Consider the following 19,116-nt stretch of genomic DNA (forward strand, 5'->3'; position numbering starts at 1 on the left):
TATCAGGATTTAAACTTTAAACTAGCTACTTGTTTTAGGGTCAAGTATGATAAAGAACTAGTCCAGACAATATGGCCTCCAACTGTTCTGTTACCTGTCTTCTTAATAATATAACTTGTTGCATGTGATGTGTTCAAATATGAGAGTCAGTCTTCTCATCTAAGACTCAGCAAACAGGTTTATGCTATTTATGAATGAACTAGTCTGGAACTAGGCTGTTTCCTCCTGTTTCTGGTCCCTAAGCTAAGCAAAGCTGGCTGGTTGCTGATGGTAGCTTCAGAGAAGGAGTAGAGGAGTAGCCTCCATTGCCCCCTCTCCCTCGGTGAGTGCATTTGCTCCAAATGTCAAATTATTCCTCCAGAACCCAGAACAGTGCAGCTCCAGTGTCCTTTACCACTGCAAAGACGTCCATTCACAGCTTTATCGCCAGGAAATAGGAGAGAGAATGTAATCGCACGTCTAATCTCAGCAGACATTCTGCACAGTTGAAAGAGACCTTGAGTCTAATGTGCACAACACGCTCTCCGCCTTTAATCCAAATCAGGACTTTTCCACAAAGGCAGTTTTGTTGAGGTTGCAGTTTTTGGGTTGGTCACCACGCAAGAGGGAAGATGAAATATGGAGCGTGAATGTCTTAGATATACGAAACCAAATTTCCCTCAAAGCTTCCCTTCCCTGGATTTACTAACAGGAACGACTTATTGCTGCAGAATTCCACGCTAAACAACAATCCCCACGTGCTATTTGTCTTGGACTCACACTTCAGTACATTTTAGTCACCACCACGTGTTTCCAGTTTGGCCTCGCCTGCGTACTACTTTCAGGTACGTCCACAAACACTGTTTCATGTGTCCCACAGAACAACATGGGGCTGCCATTGAGTTTTAGGGTGGAACTTCCCTTTGATGGCAAAATTACGCTCCTTCCACCACGACAAGATGTCATTATCCTATAAAACCTCACGCAGAGCTTGGGCTGTCCTCTATACAATTATTTTTTCTCTAAAAACCAACATCACATTGTTCACATGCCACGTGGTCCCACTGGGTGGTCCAAGTAATAACTGTATCATTTTGGTTTAAAGCACCAGCAGATTTATGCAACATTTTTGCAAAAGCAAAGAGAAAATTAACTCATTGACACTAATTTACTTTGGTGTCAGGCAAATGTTTAATTGATGGATGTGTTTTGTTGTAGTATGATGCAACTATTCCACTATTTAAGGATAAATAGATAATAAATCGTTACTAATGTGAAATAATGTAGTCAGACACAGTTGTGCCACAGATAAGAAACACACCTTACAATAATACAACTGTGTTTTACTACATCTATTTTTTTATTACCCATTTATAAAGGATAAGTTATAGTTCTAGACACATTTATAAATAAACCTTATTTATAATTTCTAAATAAAGATATTGTTGCCTTACACCTACATTATTGTGGATTATGAACTACTCATTACGTGCTTATACTGCTAACATTCTTAAATTGTTAAAGTCACCTGAAGTGCTGCTGTTTATTCTATCAAATGTCATAAAGGGAAAAATGTCTGGTATAATTCAATCCCAGCTGAATTCTTCATTTTACTGGTTTGGTCTGATCAGCTGGCATAAACACGTATGTTTTATTTACAATGATGCAAAACAGAGAGACGCAGAGAAGTGTCACATTTGAGAAGCTGTAAACAGAATGTTTTGCTTCATAATTGACTCATAAATAAATAATGATGATTTATTTATAAATGCATTTCAGGCAAAGAGGTGCAAAGTGCAGATTTGCAAGACTCAAAACTAAACTGCATTTAAGAAAGCTGGATGAAATTTGAAAAAGTGCACAACGAGATCTAGTTCAGGAATCAAGTTTGCTGTTAAATAGACACTGGAAAAAATGTCATTTAAGAAAAATGATTCAGTTATTAAAGTGATTGTCAGTGATTTTCCCTGTGGTTTGACTGATTCACAAACAGAACAGGTGTAGATGCAGGAAGTCCTCACAAAATGTTCATTCTGCTTCCTGACACCAGCTTGAATAATTCATTGAATTAATTAATGAGAACCAATCAGATGGAACAGGACATACAGTTTTACACATCCAGACTCTCTTCAACGCTCAAGAAAACTAACTTGTGTCAGATCTGGCACTGACAAGGAGTTTTCAGAATAAAACAGAGTCTCTAATACGTCTCTATACAGTATATGACATAGTATGTGTGTATGGAGACATAATCTCTAGTAAACAATCAGCACTTTATTTTTTATCTGTGAAATTATGATGGTTCTGATGGTTCACTGCTATCGAGGCAGTGAAACAGTTTTTTTTTATCAAATGTGATATTTTGTAGTCTGTAAATAATTAAAAGTATATCATTACTATTTATGTCATTTGTATTCCGAGTACAGTATTTTTTTTTCTGGGTTAGAGAACTTAAGGAATGTGATTTTATTAGTGACCCAGGGTGAAACAGACCCCCCCCACCCCTCCAGGAGGGGCCCCAGCATGGATGGAGATCTTGGTCTTTTTAGGCTAAGTGGAACCAGACTCTGGGTTTTGTTGGAAAGGAGTTAACGTGGAGAGGGGGGCGGGGGGGAGTGAATAACGAGTGGCAGGCCTTGCCCTTGAAGCCCCACCACTGATGCACACAGATGGAAGGAATTAGAGCTCCATTCCAGCACCAAGATGGATGGATTATTAGATAAAGAGTCTGGGTGGAGAGGGAGGAGTAAGGGAGTGTAGAGCCAGGACAGGAGATAGGAAGGTACATCAGAGTGAAGAAGGCCGATAACTGCTAAAATATATATACTGCAGATTCTGAACACAAGAACTTTGTTCAATGGAAAAATGAGAGCGTTATGGTGAATTAAAGCCAAACAACTTGGCTTCCAAACAGTAATTAGAGTAAAGCAATGGCTGACAAAACCACGTTATACAGGATATCCTACAATACAGTTTATTTACATTATTCAGTAATCGAGGTAATATCTGAAACCCATTTCATGGATACAGTGATTCCTCACAGAGACTGAATGTTCTACAAATTGTCTAAAAAACGATTCCATATGTATAGAACATGTAAAAGAGCATCATGCCTTTGTTGTATTCATTGATTTAGGTGCTTTTCATTCATTTTGAAAATAAACACTCATTACTCATTTCTCTGTTAATGAGCAAAAATCTGCAAAGCTCTCATCAACTAAGAGTCTAATGGTAAAAAGCTCATCTTAGGATGCTAACATGTTTCACCTGTGCTAATATGGTAAAGGTCATACTTGCTAAACAGTAGCTGGTTAGCATTGTGATTGTGAGCTAACTGTGTTGCCCTCACTGTGAACTCCTCTGACTCCCATTATTATTTGTATTTTTCTGGTTTTGATTCAAATAAAATTTTTATTAATCATATGTTTCATGAGTGTTTTTTTTAATAGGATAGGATATCAATCCTATAAAAAACTATAATGGCTCCAAGTCAAAAAATGACTGAAAAAGCATAGAATTCTCACTTCTCATTTAGGTGAGATACACAGAACTAGACTCCCACAGCTGTTAATACATGACCTCTCAGTACATAAATGTACTGCAGTTTTCACTGCCTGATCAGATGCATCATTTTCTCACCTGCTATTACTCTTAACCTCTGGCAAAAGTGGCTTCACTCAGTGCAGCATAGAAAAGTCAGAGTGTTCAGGCTCTTTGTCAGCACAGACAAGTCCACTTTAAGTTGATTAGACAAAGCACATTTTAAGGTAAAAGTGGTGCCACTGCAGATGTGGATGAGTCACAGAAGGAAAAGCACAGGTGAAACAAATTTCCTTAATGATGACGACCAATTAAATCCAGACAGAGAACAGCCGTGAACGTCCGAGCCCTGAAACGCCGCTCTCGCCTTTATTTGTTTTTAATTATATTAATGACACCTGCGCTTTTCCTGCAATTACAAGCGAAATGGGCTTTAAAACGTTTGTTGGGTGACTGAATCTAAGTTTCACTTTTTTGGATCTCCCTCCTGCTTCTCTGTGGTTTGACGTCCTTGATTTTTTTTTTTCCCTTTTTGTTACTTGTGTTTTTTAGGATTTTAAAATGTTTTTCTTTTCTTTTTTGTTTATGAAAAAAAAGAAACAGTTGCTAGGATTTAGTTACATGTATTGATTCTGTGTTTTGCATCAACAACAAAAAAAGTGTTCCACGTGGTTCAAAGTGGCTTCTGTTCCTCCTCCGGGTTCTGTGTTTCATTATAGTTAAAAGAAAAATCTAGTAATGACTTTTGTTTGGTGTTCGTGAGTGATGACAAAAAGGCAGGAAAAATGGGGAAAGAGCCTCGAGAACTTTGGTGTCATCACAAATCTCCTAATGATAAATTCACTGGTATTAATTATTGCTATTACCTGTCATGAGGAACATGTAAGGACAAACTATTTTGTACAAGAAGAGACGTGTTAAATCACACTAACCTAATCTGCAGTTGCTTGACAGACATGTCAAGATATCTTACGACACCTTAAGGCCAAGAGCTCACAGAATTGGAGAAAAACCCAGTAAATCCACCTCGAGCCAGCGTTAGGCAAAGGTGGAGGTAAAAACATGGTGTAAGATGCAGTGATTTCCAGTGATGTACAGTAAACTTTCCTCATCCACAGGATGGATCATAGTACTGCACATACTGGGTTTGCTAATTAAGTTAATTAGCTGAGGCTGAAACCAGCACAGCAGGCTGGAGTTGGTAGCAGTTTTTTCTCTTGCTCTCATCTCGCAAATAGAGCAAACACGAATCTTCCACCTGCTACCAGTTGAATAAAAATTCGAGTGAGCACATACCAAAATCATGTTGTTATTACAGTGCTTGTATATTCATACTTTGCTTCCCGACAAGATTTAATGTCAAGCGAGCGTTGTGGTAAATGTCCTTTACAGTGCACTGGCCTTTTTACAGTAATAGACACCATGTGAGCTCAAACCTGTGATGCATGGATAGAGAGAAGGAATGTGGATCTGTTGTTGCCTTCGTTGTTCTCCTCCCGTCTTTCTGACTCTCTATCCGCCAGACAACATTATTGTTTTGTTAGAGCAGCTACATGCTCTCTACCTAAACACTAAGTTTGAGTTGTCAGGTGCAGCTACAACAAGCCTGAACCTCAGCAGATAATGTCAGTAACAGGAAGTCAGAGCTCGATTGTTACGTCCGCAGCCTCGGTTTATTCCCCCTGGCATGGACTGTGATGACTGTGGTGATCCTAAGGCGAACACGGTGTCCCGGTGATAACATACCATAGCGAGGTTTGGGATGGTGTCGCCTTTTTGTTATCACAATTTTCTTTGTTAACAAACACAAATTAAACCAACATTTCGCAGTAACAAGGATAACAAAATAATTTACATGATACAGGGCGATGACTGTACAGTCCATATGACCTACCTCAGCTCTGTCAAGGCCCTCGGGGAAATTAAACCAGGCACTGCTAGTTCACTTAACAGTGCTCAAAGGCTCCACTTCACTTCCCGTCTCCAAGGTCAAAATGTGGCAGCACAGACAGCAGAGGTCAAGTGCCTGTCAGCCCCTCGAAAACAGCCCATGTTCCCCAACAATCGGGGGCCTGTTGGAGGTTTCCAGCACTGCTACAGCAGAGCGAGACCATGGCTGTTACTCAACACTGGCTGCTACTGTCCACTTGGTGGTCAGCAACAAGCAGCTGACAACAAGTACAGACTAGTTGTTGAACATATTGAACCATTACCAAGCTAAAGAGCTGTGCGTTTGATTTAGTACTCGGCAGAGATTGAAAGATGGTGAACGTCAGCCTTAAAGTCAGCAGGTGGACACAAATATGGGTCCAAATGAATGACAGTGATGCTCTGTAACAGCTGGACTGGTACAGAACAACTGCCTCATCCCTATCAATCCTGAGTCCATAACTTTTCTCTATTGCCCCAAGCAGCCAAAAACATCAGTCTATGCAGGTTTAGGTGAGAAATCAGGGCTTTGACTTGTGTTACATTAAGAGTTATTTTGTTTTTTTGTAATCTCGGGAAACAGAAAACCCATCATTATCGCAGGAATAAATCACTTTGCTTCATTTTATTAAGCTCCAGTTCCAAGGTTGTCTTGTAGTTTGAAGCTTGGCTGCAAAACTTAACTCTCATCATGTCACTGCTGCTTAGCAACAAGTTCACTTGAGTTTTCGTTCTCCCGCCTTTTTTTCTTTTATGTTTACTGTTGTAAAGTTCCACCCAGTGTTAATAAAACCAATGTCTCTACATCAATGGGTTAAAATAAGAGACTATAGTATGTTTCTGGACAGTAGGTCTGCATGTCTGTGACAAAATAATCAAACTTCACAAGCTTTTTCCTGGAGTCTTAAGAGAAAAGCTGAAGAAACCTGAAGGCTACATTTGTTTGATTTGATCACATTGCTAACATTTACCATTACTATTGTCTAAAGACTAAACAGCTAGAAACAACTCATAAATTAGTCAATTATGAAAATAGATTGTGTCCATAATAAAGCTAAGGACATGCAAAGAAATGCTGTTAAAAAGACGAGAATCTTTCAAATCAGTTGTGGAACCCTGATTATCTGCAAACCTGTGAATTTTAACCTCATTTAACCACATTTCCAGAACTATAACTGTCCAAGTGAAATGCAAAGTTTCATATTGTCAGAGGTTTGGTTATTGTTTTGGTGCAAAGAAGCTGCAGCACACACAAATTGTTAAGGTCCAAAATGTCTTCCAGCACATCAGAGACTGACAGATGAACAGATGTTGTAATTCGTGCTCTACAAGAGTCCATCACCTAACTTTTCCACCCTCCTCCTTCTTCTTTGCCCTCTTCTCTTCCCATCTCTCTGTCGCTGCACTTTGAAGCATAGCACATGATTTTTGTGCTCGCCTTGGGAGAAATTATATCTAATAGTTTCAAAGCACTGTGCCTCTGATGAGGAAGTCATGGGAGTTTAGTCTGCTACTGCTGCTCGTTCATAACACAAATTGTTCCAGAGCTGCAGCAGAAAATGTCCTATAAGTCCGTTCTGTATCACTTCTAACAGTGTCTGTCCTTTTTTTGCTTCTTGTCTGCAAAGTCACAGAAAATTCATGCTTAAAAAGACGATAAGAGGGAATTAAGGACTCAAACTCCTACACTTAAAGGGAATTTATTTTAAAAGAAATGTCACCAAAATGAGAAAAACATTATAAGTCACTAACCTGTGTTGAAATCCATCTTTACACCTTTAAGAGAAAAATATTTGATAAAAATGGACACAACTAGCAAACTGATGGGAGTTTCATTATCTAAAAATGTTGGCAATCAGTGCTCTTACTTTGTGCCTGGTTACTGTAATTAGGTTGACCAGCAAAAGGACGGGGGTTTATGAAGAATGGCAAGGCCTTCAACACATCAAATCGTCTCTCTCGCTCTTTTTTTGGGCATGTAAATACATACGGTTTGGTTCATTTTAAGCTCATTCAAAGACCAAAATGTGAGTTTGAGCAGGGAATGAGGGGGAACACACACGTGCACACAGACACTAATGCACACAAGCAAGCACAGAGGAACATTATACACTACAGTCACTTTTCCATGTTTGGCCAAATTCTTGCAGAACTAATATCGTTTCCAGCTGTTTTATGGCTCACAGGGATCACTGATACAAAAAGCTAAAGGGCACCACCACCTGGTGGAGGATGGTCACTACGAGTTTGAGCCAAAGCTAAGAAAACGCACTGGAATGATGATGTGGTGGTGCCCAGTGGATCCGCTCTGTCATTACAGTTCTGAAATACTGTGCGAGTAAAGCTGAAGAGCAACAACCTAATCATCACTGCAAGGGTAACCAAACATTATCATTTAATAAATGTTTTTGCAATACAAAACATCTGTGCAAAAAGTATTCGGACAAAATACAAAGACAAGGCCTCTCTTGGTCAAAAGGATAAGCATGTACACTGTTACTGATCTATACATTTAGTGTAAAGGATTAAGTTTAAACAAAAAAAAAGGCACAAAATGTTTTTTTTCTTTGCCAAATACAAAAACACCTTGACTTGATTAAGATTCACAGTCTTTTGTACAAGTGGTTTTTGCACTCATATATTAGTACACAGAAATCCTTTCCATGATTAAGATCACGTACAAACTCGGATGCCCAGGTCTGCTCGATCTGCTTTAGAGGAATAAAAAAGATAAAGCACAGAGACAAATGGCAGAAATCAAAAAAAAAAAAAAAAAAAAAAACTATATGGGAAAATTAATTTAAAATGAATAAAAAAACAACAAAAACGAATCAGTTCCTTGATGCTGAACAAGAGATTCTCCCTTTTTATTGCTATCAATCAGAGACAATCTCTGGTTTGAATAAATTATAGCAGGTTATGTACAGCTCAGACTGACAGCTGCTAGATTACTCTCACCAACACGGACTGGGCAGTTTCCAAACATAATTCTAGCTTGGACTCAGCTCAAAATGACGATTTATCAGACCTAAGTTTTATCCGTCTACATTCCACAATCGCCAACTTAGACCTCACTATTTAAAGGACGCCTTCACTGATATTGAACTTGCTTCTTTTGGTTCTAATCTGAGTAGATCAACTGCTTTTGGCTTGTCGCTTCCGGGGTCGCCACAGGGGTGGAGCATGTTCCACACGTGGATTTGGAGTTTTTACACCGAATGCCCTTTCTGCCGCAACCCTCTAATTCCACCCCCCAAATGACATCACTTGGAGGAACCTTTAGTTCAGATTAAGTTATCTTGTTGCTCATACTATGGAGCATGTAATCATGGGCAACCTGCTCCTTCGGATGATGTCACCCTAACTCCCAATGATGGAAAAACTCCTCTGGGTGATGTCATCTGCAGGAGATTTACAGCTAGAAGCAGAGAAATATTGGTAAATAGGGAGGTCAGAGGGAAGATAAAAAGCCTTTGTGTACACTTAAACGCCGACTGAAGCCACAGAAAGCAAGTTGAAAATTGGTGAAGTCGCCCTCTAAGATGTGCCACAGGCCACTTTAAGCCATCTACTGTCCATTGTGCTCTGCACATCCACAGTGTAACCTGGGGTAACTTTGCATCATGACAGACGTGTGCTTACAGCTGACTGAAAGCCAATGTCACTGATTGTCTAGACGTTTAGGTCAATTTTATAACAATAATCACACGTAATATCAAAAACTCTTTTGCTACCACAGTGTCCTCTATGACATTTCTCAATAATGAAAGCTTCATATTTAGCTGTGCTTCTAATTAAACCCTCATGATGGCTGAGGCATCGTTTGTGTGATGACCGGCCTGAGAGTTACAAATTTACCAAACACACACTTCATTTCACACAAAGGAGCAAATGCATCCAGCCTGTTTGTGACGACCTGCAACTGGACAAATAAAATACAGCTGTAACTAGAAAACACTGGTTAATCCATTTTTCTTGCTTTAAAACCTTTCACACTCCTGTTTGCATCACTTTCAAATTGCAACAGTTGGTACTAGTGGTGGGAAAAAATAAATTAAAATAAAAGCAAAGGTCACAAATGACGCTGCAGAAGTATTACAATCTCTTCTCAGCTTATTATTGTCGGTTTTATTTAGGTGAAACATTTTTATGTGGTGTAAAAAGAAATAAAAGGAATATTCAGTATGAGTGTTAAGTTTCTACCAGTCCTTATTAATGTACGTCCATGTGTATGACAAGACAGCTACTATAAAAATATAGGACAATAAGACAAAGTAATTCATTTCACACAGAGTAATTCACAATTCATTTACCGACAGTAAAGTTGACCCAGGTCTCGCTGTGGAAAATAATGACTGGCGTGTGATTTCATTTGTTGATTAGGGGGTGGTCTGCTGCCAGCTTTGAAGGCAAAGATAGAGGGTGATCACAGAAATCCGAGAGGCAATAACGGTCTGTTTACTCATATACTGAAGATTCGTAGCAAAATGAAAAAGGCAAGGGTTTGGGTGTGTGTGTGTGCGCTGCCAAAAATCCTCACTTAGTCGTAATGAGGTTGCGCACAAACATTCAGATGTCATTTCTGTGTGAAAATGATGATGCATGAAAGCCCTCGTTTTAACTGTTAGCCGTCTGGCTGCAACACACTAAAGTTCCACTTAAGAGTCCAAAGGGCAGGGTTCACGAAATGAGTAAAATCCACCTCATTTCTGGTTGTTGGTCTGCTGTTTCCCGTTCCGGCTCTTTTAGCCACATGGTAAACGTGCTGTTTTACCTGTACAAGCAAATGTACAGCAGCTTGGTTTGCTTTCATATCCAACAGCAAGCAAGGCAGATCTCGGTGAATAGGCACCTAAATAAATGTCATATCCTCCTTCACATCCTAGAGGAAACAGCTCACTGACACAGAGTTGTTGTTGAGTTGATTTCCATAATTAATGTTCTTTTGAATATATATATCTTTGTATTTCATTCATTCAGGACATATGTACCGTATTTACACAGAGGTTAAAATAATAACACAATTTTCAAACCATGATACTAAGTACACTTGCTTTTAACAATAAGGCATTGAAAAGTCCAACAGCTCATGTAGCTGTGCCAAGCTTTCTTCCACACCCAGATGTGCTTGCAGGCCTGTTCCTGTTGGGTCTGTGTATCAGTATAGGTCCCTGGATGAGAGGCTAAAACCTCTCATATTTGGGTCCCAAGCAAAAAGAGTGTGTGGGTACAAGTCTATTTACAGGTCTGCGGTGGTGACTGAGTTGTACATCAGTACGTCAGATTCAGCAGCGAGCAGAGCTGATGTTTGTGACGTGTGGTCCAATGGTCCCATCCCCTTCTGGGAAACATGTCCGTACACCTGAATTTGGCCTCCGCCGCTCCCCGACATAATGCAGTGAGAGAGCAGCGGCGTGTTGGCGTCATGGTTGGAACCGGTGGTGGAAGGCACTCCGCTGACGTGACCTGTGCTGGTGGAGCCGCTAGCACTGCTTGGTGAGCGGCTTTTAGGAGGGGGCAGGTGGTGCTGGATTACCCTGGTTGGAGGGGCAGGGGGGGCAAAGTGGGCTGGGAAAGCTGCATAACCTGGGGGAATGGGGTATCCGTTGACGGGGATAAAGCGTTGGTGAGTTTGGGGCACCGCCATGGGCGTCCAGGCTGGAATCTGAGCCATTTGGCCTGGGGACGGAATAGCCTGGGCTGGGTAGAGGTATCCCGCAGCGGCAGCAGCAGCAGCAGTGTAACGGGGGTTGCTGAGGTTGCTGACGGGGCTGGCGCTGAGCGAGGTAGTCTGGGTGGTGGCATTTCCTCCACCACCAGAGGGCGTGCTGGAGCTGGCGTGAGATGACAGGCCTTCCCAGGCTCTCAGGCGGACATGGATGTCCTTGAAGCGTGGCCGACGTGCAGGGCCCTCCTGCCAGCACTCAGTCATCAAACTATAGAACCTGAGGAAAATGTAGATTTTTATCACGAACTGCACGACTACTGTAACACTGTCACTACAAGTCTTTCTTTAATCAAAAAATTACATTTACCACTGAAATCACACTATATAATAAATGTATACATTTAGAAACTGTCTGAATATTCTTAAAATAGTTCTTTATTATTATTATCAATTATTTCATGTGCAAGCCCACATTTTGCATGAAGCCATTTGTTGGGCGTTTGTAGGCTTTACAGAGCACAGTGCACCAGGCATGTATTCTATAGCGTTTTATAATTTACTTGTCCCTTTCTGTAGATATCGGACACGGGATTGGACATACCTTGGTGGACAGTCCTCAGGGCAGGGCAGCAGCTGCCTCTTTCTCACCATCTCCATCACTTCCTGGTTGGAGAAACCATAATAGGGCTGCAGGCCGTAGCTGAAGATCTCCCACAGTACGACTCCAAACGACCAGATGTCCGAGTCTGTGGTGAACTTGCCGTAGGCAATGGACTCAGGTGGCATCCAGCGGATGGGCAGCAGAGTTTTGGGCTGGATGCAGTAGTAGTCTGAGGAATAAATCTCTCTGGAGAGACCCAGGTCTGAGATCTTGACGTGGAGCTGCTCGCCCACTAAAATGTTCCGAGCTGCAAGGTCCTTATGGATGTAGAAGTGACTGGCTAAGTACTCCATCCCAGCAGCGACCTAAGTTTGATTAGTCATAAAGAAAAGCAGGATTTAGAAGAAGAAAAGTAGCAGTGCACTAGGTTGGGTACACAAAGAAGGGGAAAGAGCAACTTGACAGCAAAGACCAAAAACTTATCTTAAGCCCCATCAGCCTGGCAAAGCAGCTTACGAACCTGTATGGACATATGAAGAAAGTCTCCGTGGTCCAGGCTGGATTTCACCGTGCCGTCCTCATCACTGCTGCAGCCGACATCCGAGTGTGGCGACCGCATGATGAGGAACTCGTGCAGGTCGCCTTGTGGAAGAAACTCAAACAGCATACAGACGGGCTGCTCCTGGCTCACCACCCCAAGCAGGCACACCACGTTCGGGTGCTGTAGCTCCGTCAGCACTGCAGCCTCCTGCGTTAGCAAACAGAAAAGCACCTGGTAAGAAACGTTTAAGACACTCTCTGGTGACTCAAAGTGATTTTTCCAGCTTAACTGAGGTCTTATAAGATCCATGAAAAAGGTTAGTAGTGGGCTTTATACTGAATCGATCCATTATTACAACCACTTTTCAACAGTACTGGGGGGGGAGGGTTCCCAGTTACACTTCCCAGAATCAATCCTCCTTTACTAAATATATCTGGACAATCTGCATGTAGTTAGTTCATTTTATAAACCATTTTAGAATAATTTATTTACTGTTCGGTGATTTTCAGACGCACACATTCCCTCACCCCCATATGCTTTAGGGCCGTACTTGTGTAAAGAGCCATTGTTCCATATCTTAAAATAGCAGTATAGCAACCCACACAATTTTCAAATAGACACATGGCTTTTAAAAGTATTATTTAGCCTTAAAGGAGCTTTGCACCATAATTGGCATTGCATCTGTATTCTCACTAGTAACAGACACGGTTTTAGAAAATTATAATGCAATTTCAAAGGATGAAGAAGAAGGTTTGGTGGCAGTGATCGATTCTGTACCTGCTGGAAATCGCCCCACTGCTGGGCACTGGAGATGTCCTTCAGGGTCTTTATGGCTACAAGCTGTGCCTGATCCATGCCAGGCAGGTACAGGTGACCCTTGTAGATCTTCCCTAAATTACACTCTCCAAGCTCCTCCATGAAGCGCACGGCCGAAAGGGGGAGCTCTTTGGCCTTGCTCTGCAGATAGACAGAGGTTAAGAAAAGAAGGAGAAGGACAAGTAAGATCAGTGGATAGAAATGTGTCAGGAAAACTGGATCATTATTTTCTTTGTTAGGCCAGTGTTCTTTTCTCTCTCTATTACTGTTTCTAATTTAATGCAGGCAAACTGCCTGATATAACACCAAATATGTGTTTGACTTGTAATGAAAAAGTACAGCCTGGAGAGCTGATAATTGTCATAATCAGTCTCGGCCCATTACATCAGCTCCTAATGACTCCCTTCCTTCTGATGTGGGAAAATTTTAAAATCTGGCAACATGTCCACACCTTGAAGATGTAATTTATCTGACAGCTTAGCAGCATTTAGCAAGACTAAGCAAATTAATTCTCTCGTCACTAAATTTGCAGAATCAGCTGCAGAAACGGCAGAAGAAGATTTAACTTTATTTGCGAAGGACGACAATGTTTTTTTTTTTTTAAATGTTTCATATCCTTCATGCCCATTGAAAAATACTCAACTAAATCAAACTGAGCTGAAACTGTGGTGTTATACCAGAGTAATTCAGTTCGAGTGAATTAAATCTAGTTCTTCATGAAAAAGTGATGGGAGAGAGAAACAGAGGGCAAAATGCAACCGTGTTTCACTTAGTTAGGATTACATACAAACATCATGTCAACAGAAAAAAAAAAAGATTACTCATAGTGATATTCAAAATGAAACTTTCAGTGGAATTAAAGAGATGTAGCTTGTTCCCCTGTATCAAACATCAATGGCCAACACTGTCCTTTTATCACAAGCAAAATCATCTCTGGAGTTTAGTTTGATTCAACCAGGTAGATTTCTGCCAAAAATACTCGGCAAATAACAGATTTGTGACTTGTGTTTGCAGATCCGCAGGTCTTTGATTGAAAGGAATGAGCTTGGTGGAGCCAGGGTCACATACAGGGCAGAGAATTTGGAAAGTACTGAGGTAAACTGTCACATTGTTGGTTTTGGTCCTCTCTACACACTACATGCTCTTCTCATGGGATTTCTTGAAGAAAAACATCAAAAGTATTCTTTAATAAATTGAGACCAAACCCATTTTTTTTTTTTTTGCTTGCATTCTTCTTTATGTGTACAGCTGGAGTTTCCACCAACTCCAGTGGTACAGATCCAAAAACCAGTGTAGCTAATGAAAACAATTGCACAACTAGAAGATGCATAATCGCAGATATTGTATCCAACACTTTAATTGAGTGTTTATGAGTGTGTGGGAGTTCTGTGTCTCTATTGGGGGTTGAGTCCAGCTAAATGCTCCTATCTGAGAGCTGTCCAGGTGATCTTGGAAAGGTTAGTGTGTGTGTGTGTGTGACTACACTTGGGAGAAGATAAAAGGTGAGCAAAGGTTGGCAGAAATTTTCTGATTCCCGGAACAGAGATGAATAATGAAATTCCTGAAAAAACACACACGCACACACACGGAGACTGTATGAGCTCTGAGGGGGGGAGGGGGGGGGGGGGGGGGGATGTGTGTGTTTCTCGGTGTGTGTGAAGATGATGTGTATGAGAGTATGGAGGCCTGCTGATGTTATGAAAGACACAGATGGTTTTAGTTATGATTTTGGTTAAACCCCCCCCCACTCTTCCCCACACCCAAACCCTCAGATCCTCCTCACGCCACCGCAGGTTTGTGTGTGTGTGTCTTTGTGTGTGCATGCTCCAGTTTGAATTTTATTCTGAAGTGGGGACATTCTGACAAAGTGGAGATGAGCCTCACACCCCTATAAGGGGCTGTTTCAGAGCCAACACTTTCTTTTACAATTGAGGTTTAAGAATTAGGTTTAGGTGAGGTCAAGGGTTGGGGGAGCAGTTATGTCAATGAAAGTGTGTGTGTATCTCTAAATGGACTGTCATAGCCGGTGGCCCCTGGATGACCCTGCAACAAAGCTTGCTAACTGGCATTAGCCTAATCCAAGGGTTTAGATAAGAGCATGGAAGAAAGGGAACCGACTCAAACATTCGGAACTAAATTGCTACATAAGTGTTTGCCACTTAATAAAAAGCTAGAAATCCAACGCAAATGCTCCTTTATTTGAAACGGTTTTGTAGGTTTTAGTGTTTAGGTTACATACATGTAATGGGAAAGGTGTGAAAACTTCACATGGGTAAAGTAAGATCTTATAATGGACGATTATGAGTCTGATATGTGTGGAGCACAGTATATTTATCAGCATCGTGCTTAGCGTTGTAGCTTTTCTGATCTCCAGTAACCCCGTCTCTTTGAACCTCCTCTAAACACTGTGTAGAGACTCATTTTCAGGCCTGTTAAACTTTTGTTACATTAAAAAAAAAAGCTAAATAAAACAGACACTAATGACTTTTGATGCTCCTGTGACATTAGGCATTTTTCTCCCCAGCTGCTGATGGTAACGTTATACACATCACCTTCAGCATCATCTCTGGTTTGCAGGGGCAGACACACTGTCTCTACATAACCCCACCACCACCCACCACCAAAATGATGTGGAAAAAAAGACGAGTAGACCTGATATGACTGAGTGTGAAACCTTGAAAGAAATGTGATACAGATCTTAATGTGAGCTACGTGTTGGCTGGCAAAAAAAGGAGCTTGATGATCTACATTACAAAGAGAGAGGGTAAGGAGGTCCAGGGGTAAAGCGAATCAAGGAAAGACGGGAGAAGAGCAACAAAGAGAGATGGATTAAGTGAGAGGACGAGTGTGTCAGGGAGAGATGAGAAAAAAAAAGAGACAGTGGGGGAGAAATAAACAGAACGGGAAAAGAGCTGCAGTTGAACATTCCTCCTGGATGATAAAGATCTAAAGCTTGCATGAGACACACACACACACACACACACACACACACACACACACACACACACACACACACACACACGTAACCCCAGCATGCTGAAACATATCCCAGTTCACAGATGGCTGTGTCAGTGTTTTGGCTCCTTCCTCAGGCTGCTCATATGGTTTATAAAGAGAGACATCCATTCATTTTGAGTCATCAAACGAGCCAAAAATGCTGTGTGTGTTCAGTAGATGCACCTAACTACAACTAATACAGCCCAACACAACATCTGTTGTATGCCGTTGGTTTAATTGTATCTTTATGTCTGAGGTTGCAGTTCGTGGTGCTGCGGCTGTTTTTACTACTTTTTACCACATTTATATCAGTGAAGACCCTGAGTAGGGCACGGAAAAGAATCTCTGCTGTTTCCTACCTTTGGCTTGTATGCAGTCGTGAGCATGGACATCTCTACGTTTTGCCCTCGGACTGGTTTGGGCTGGCGGGGCGCAGGAGGCCTGGAGGACTTCTGGTTGTTGCGGCACACACAAATAAAGAAGAAGAGCAAGGCAATGGCTAATGGGATGGCCACACTGGGAACCAGGATGTACAAGATCTCCATGCTGCTGCCGCCAGACTTGTCTTTATGGTCTATAAAGTGGATGAAGCAAGAAGAACAATTAGCCAATAAAAAGCTTTATGCAAAAACTTTACAGACTCAGCAGTTATAAACATATTTCGACCCAATTTCCACAAATGAGACCTGTAAAATAACATGATCCAGCATTGCAAAATAAAACATTATTGTCACCCTGAGGAGCTTTTCATCATTAGGAGTTCAGATGATGTCATTTGGAGGAGTTCTGGAAAAGCAGGTTGACCATGATTCCAACCTTCATAGTATGAGCAACAAGATGACATAATCGGAACTGAAGGTTCCTCCAAGTGATGTCATCTGGACCCAGATATTTTGATATAGGAAAGTCATGGCATTTATGACATCTACTACCCAAACTAGCACCAAAAGAAGAACGTTCGGTGTTGGTGAAGATGTCCTTTAGGTCTTTTTTGGAACCTGACTGAGGCTGATGTTTGTTTATGCCACATTTTTCTTGCTACACTTTTCAGACTTTTCTTAAAAACCCAAATGTAACAATGGCAAATAAAAAGGTTTACATTTTACAAATTTGGGCCAGTCAAGCAATAATTAAACATAATTCAAATCAAGTATCAATCTTATGTCGATGTCAAGGAAGATTTTCTTTTATAAATACCAATGATTTTTCCTAATTATGTCAAAAGTCTCGTAGAAATCATCTGGTAAATACAGGATCTGTCAAATTAAGCATCATTGTTTTTCTTATTGGTGCAATTAATTTTACTAAATACAGCCTATTTATACTAAAAAAAATGCTGTAATTTTTCCTATTATGAGACGTTTAGACAACAAATCAAGGAGATCATTTCAAAAAAATATATAAAACACTTAACAAGGCCTTTATCCGGGGAGATGATTTGCAAAAAAAGAAAATAAAGCAGATAAAACAAACAACAGAAAAAGACATTTTAGAAGGAGAATTCCTGGCAGAGCTGCTGTATTGGATTGCATTAAATTGTACAGGTGCACCTAATAAAGTGACCAGTGAGTGTATACGGTGTGAGTCTCATCAGAGTCTCAAACCAGATCCCGTCTCTCACCGCAGACAGGGATGTCGCAGAGGTCCATGGTGACGCTGTCGTCCAGTGTGAAGCACCAGGGGGCTTCGTGCTTGTTCCCTGGGTTGCGGCAGTACGAGTGTCCCCCATTCAGCTCCGGGTAATGTACAGCCAGGTAGGAATGGCTGTGAGGATACTGGGAGTTCCACGGTTGACACTGACGCCCCGACTTGGTCAGACTTATGGTCCCGCGGTAGTCTACACCACTGTTGTTGTAACACTTGTGATCTGGTTGGGAGAAAGATGAGAGCATGCATTAGGTGTTTGTGTTAGTTGCCGCCCTAAGTTTAATCACACTTAGGCCATGAAGGACTAATTAAAGAAGCAGGAGGACACGTCTTACTTTTGTTAATGGGCTCTGTCATAGGGATTCCGATCCTCAGACAGTTTGCAGCCTCTGGGCTGTCAGGGGCAGCCAGGTCCTCACAGTTGGGCAGCTTCAGTCTCTTCAGGATTAAAGGGTTTGAGCGGGCGATGATGTACTCTGTCTTACACAAGTCATTCTCCAGGATCTCACACTCGTCTTTACAGAGATCCCGGGGTTTGTCAGTTCCCGAGCTGCGGTCGCACGTGGGGAAGGCAAAGTGGCAGAGAGAAGGGATGGCAAACTGGGAGCAACGATCAGACAAGTGGTTGGACGTCCCGATCATGGTGAAGGCCGCTGGCAACAAGGGAGGCACACAGAGTATTAGAGATGAATGGAAATCCTAAGGATTTTTGGTCATTTATTTGTTAGTTAGCTTTAAAGGGTTTTTGGTAAGAGAATTAGAAATGAATCATTTTGCAGACTTTGATGGATTGTTCCTTTCCTTCATCTAAAAATAAATAAATACAAAAACACTATTCTCTGCTCGCGCTTCTACTAACGTCTGAGCATGTACACACATAGGATCAAAGAGGGACACTGACAATGAAAGCTGCAGTTTGAAACCTGTGATTTATAGTTGCACTGTACGGTAATTAAAAACACACACTTTTCTGCGGCTGTTATTATGAGTAGAGCTGCTCCGTATGAGGGTGGAGTGAGGACAAGCAATTAGAAAGTAGATAAGTAAAGTCGGCAGTTTTCCGAATGCTCCTACAGCACATTTTGCGTGAAAAAACTGTGAATACACACGAGTAAAGGTGACTAAATTAAATTTTATTTCATATAGTGACTGTCCGCTGAATGTGGAGCTTCTGACCATATAATAGTTGATTTTCAGTCATACTGTACACTCGGCTTTGATGTTTTAGATTTGAGTTCATGGCCTCGTTGTCCCTGAACGGTTCAGAGGGAAAAGCTGACAGCTGCACGGATGTAATCAGTAACATACACATCAGACTGACCTCTGAGGACGTATGCACGCAAACACACAAAACTAAAACGCAGAAGCAAAGACACAGACGTGAGGAAAAGTATGAAA

At 41.3% G+C, this 19,116-nt stretch overlaps 1 protein-coding gene across 2 annotated transcripts in view; it reads right to left on the minus strand.

The window, feature by feature from the left end:
- Positions 1-8,287: 8,287 nt before the first annotated feature.
- Positions 8,288-19,116, minus strand: part of ror1 (receptor tyrosine kinase-like orphan receptor 1) — a 114,367-nt gene continuing 103,538 nt past the window's right edge. For both annotated transcript variants that reach the window (XM_067514142.1, XM_067514141.1), the window contains 7 exons: positions 18,054-18,371; positions 17,693-17,938; positions 16,431-16,645; positions 13,036-13,215; positions 12,238-12,465; positions 11,718-12,082; positions 8,288-11,393 (listed from right to left, as the gene is read on the minus strand). In XM_067514142.1, coding sequence (XP_067370243.1) covers positions 10,688-11,393; positions 11,718-12,082; positions 12,238-12,465; positions 13,036-13,215; positions 16,431-16,645; positions 17,693-17,938; positions 18,054-18,371 — 2,258 coding nt within the window. In that variant the 3' untranslated portion in view covers positions 8,288-10,687. The remainder of the gene's footprint in view (positions 11,394-11,717; positions 12,083-12,237; positions 12,466-13,035; positions 13,216-16,430; positions 16,646-17,692; positions 17,939-18,053; positions 18,372-19,116) is intronic.

This window comes from Channa argus, chromosome 8 (assembly GCF_033026475.1).
Source record: "Channa argus isolate prfri chromosome 8, Channa argus male v1.0, whole genome shotgun sequence".
NCBI classification, from domain to species: Eukaryota; Metazoa; Chordata; class Actinopteri; order Anabantiformes; family Channidae; genus Channa; species Channa argus.